Raw genomic sequence first — 2,500 nt, 5'->3', positions numbered from 1 at the left:
GATTTCAAGTTTCGAACGTTGTTTGTGGCTTCTGAATTTCAGAAGCTACCCCCCGCTATCGTTTTCCTTTACCCTGTCGCGCTAGTTTACCATTTCCGTTTCGCCGTTTCCTCTCTGTAACTCCTTCTTTTCTCTGCTCATATGCACTGCAACAAAGCCATTGGATGAGAATGCTAATCTCCACACTCACCAAACTAGCGCTGCTAACACCAAATACCCTTTTGCCCTAATCAGAAGCACTTCTGTTGCTCTGCATCGGAAAGGTGTTTCCTTTCTACGAATCGCTCGCTATGCAGCGGAACCGGAACTGGAGAGAGCCTGCTGGTGTAACACTGGTCGCCGTTATGTATAGCAATACCATTCATTTGCATAGTAAAGTGTTTGTCGGTTAGCTGTCTGCAATCGTCTAATACGTTTAATGCTGTTGGTTGTGGTTTATGTTTTGTTTTTATGGTGTGTTCTTCTGTTAAATGATTTGCGTGCATCGGTGATCGGGGCGGAGGGGCGTTGTAACACCTGCCATGCTTCCACCTGAACTGACTTTGTACCGATTCGGTGCATTACGGTGTAAATGAGAGTAAAGGGAGACTTTTTTCACTACACGAATCGACGAGAAACATAGAATAGCAGAGAGAGAGATGGAGAGAAGAGTGGTAGCGACACCACAGAGATTCACCAAGCAGAGATCACGCGCATTCCGCTCTACAAGAGTGTTACATATGGCTGACTGGCTGTTTGACTACACAATTAGAAGCATAATTATTTGATTTTCAATAGAGCTTGTGCCAGAATGCATGTAATGAACTCTTGGTGGCTCCACCTTTAACATGGTGATGCCCTTTTTTTTAGCTAGAATGATTACAAAATCTTTGCTCAGCCACTTGTCTAGAGGCGCATTCTCGAGGATTCCATTTTCGATCCTCTGCCCCGAACGTTATAGTCCGAGTGGCACAGGGGATACATAATAATGCAATATTTAGGCTACAATGCGTGTTTGCGCCGTGCGTCAGCGATGTGGTTTGGAGAGAAACGGAAAACGGATACATTTAGGATTAGTTATGCTATGAATGTGGTGAATGCTTTGCAAAAGTTAGTAGAGACCAGCCCGCTGACTGCTGGCCCGCGGCTCGCACGACTAAAGGACACCGGAATAGGTTTGTGACTGTCGCTACTACCGGCTTCACAGCTAGCGTTTGGGATACATCTAGTATGCACACTTGCGACCGGACTGTTACGTTACGCCGGTCGGTGTGGTTACAGTACAAATTGCCGGCTTGCTTTGTTGGCTTGTTTCTTAGTATTCTTTGCTGTTCCAGCGAGAAAGTTAGAGAAATAGAGGGACAAACTGTGAGTGAGAGAATATATCAAATACATTAGAGCAATGGCTGCGAAGTGTTCCTGGGAGTGTTCGGGAGGGAGTAGTATGTGGTGTGGTTAGTATCACGCGCAAATTACATTGCAACGACTAGGAGAAGTAACTGTACAGTTACCTCCAGAAAACGACACAATCACAATTACTGTTTCCTACACATGAGTATTAAACGCACGAATACCGCAAACTCTATATCTGTCCACTGTCCATTACTGGTTCGCTAAATCGCGCGATCGCTACATTTCTTAACGGCTTCGAAAGCATTCATTTCTAAAGGTGTTTGGCTGCCTATAGGGTGACGGGGAGTAATAAACACTGATTGACCAAATGGATGGTCACTTTTCTCGTTTTTCTGGGTAATGTGCACCCAACCGGGGGTGAAGGGGGGGAATGCACGAGCCCCACTCTGCCATTCGAATTCAACCGGATCCGGTACAGGGATGCACACTCGTTTTTGTTGCCATGGAAATATGGACTGCCTACTATAAATCCTAGAAAGCGGTGAGAGCGGTCAATTCTCGTGCGCTCTCTCGTTGTGGTGAAGTGCCTTCCATGAAATGCGCAACCGCCGTACAAATGTTTTAGTTCTGCTGCTAACATGTAAAGCCAGTTGATGCTGCTGCTGCTGATTAATGCTATTTCGAATAGGGCTCCCATTAAACACGGGTTGACATGGTGACATAAGAGGTTGAAAAACCGAACGTGCGGGCGATCATCATGTCTTCTAACATTCCCTCTTTAAACACGCTGCACCATTTGCATCTTAGTCCAACTATCGCATTCCAATATAACCATAATACCATAACCGCTCCCTTTCTCCCTTTCGCTAATACGTGTGTTTCCTGTTAGTGTGACACTTAGTTAGTGTGAATGTTTGAAGGGAACACAAAGGGGGGCACGTGTTGTTCAGATCCCATTCCCACTACCATTCGATCGGGCTTCCGGCAGAGGTTTCTGAAATATTCACTAACAACTATTGCACTTATAACTCGGCGAACTCGCTGTTGCGCCCTTTTAGTTCCGGCCCGCATAGCGACCGGATCGTGTGTTGCGATTACCACGCCTCTTGTTGCCGTCCTTGGTGTTACCCTTGTCATCCTTTTCGCGCGACTCGTCGTCATCGTCGTA

The 2,500-nt window shown here is 46.2% G+C and overlaps 1 protein-coding gene across 3 annotated transcripts in view; it reads right to left on the bottom strand.

The window, feature by feature from the left end:
* Positions 1–2,500, bottom strand: part of LOC126574073 (zinc finger protein on ecdysone puffs) — a 9,714-nt gene that overhangs the window by 479 nt on the left and 6,735 nt on the right. For all 3 annotated transcript variants that reach the window (XM_050234019.1, XM_050234018.1, XM_050234020.1), the window contains exon 6: positions 1–2,500. This exon is cut by the window's left edge and continues 479 nt beyond it; it is cut by the window's right edge and continues 161 nt beyond it. In XM_050234019.1, coding sequence (XP_050089976.1) covers positions 2,387–2,500 — 114 coding nt within the window. In that variant the 3' untranslated portion in view covers positions 1–2,386.

The sequence above is a fragment of the Anopheles aquasalis genome, chromosome 3, assembly GCF_943734665.1.
Source record: "Anopheles aquasalis chromosome 3, idAnoAquaMG_Q_19, whole genome shotgun sequence".
NCBI classification, from domain to species: domain Eukaryota; kingdom Metazoa; phylum Arthropoda; class Insecta; order Diptera; family Culicidae; genus Anopheles; species Anopheles aquasalis.
This window is presented reverse-complemented; position numbering and strand designations above follow the sequence as displayed.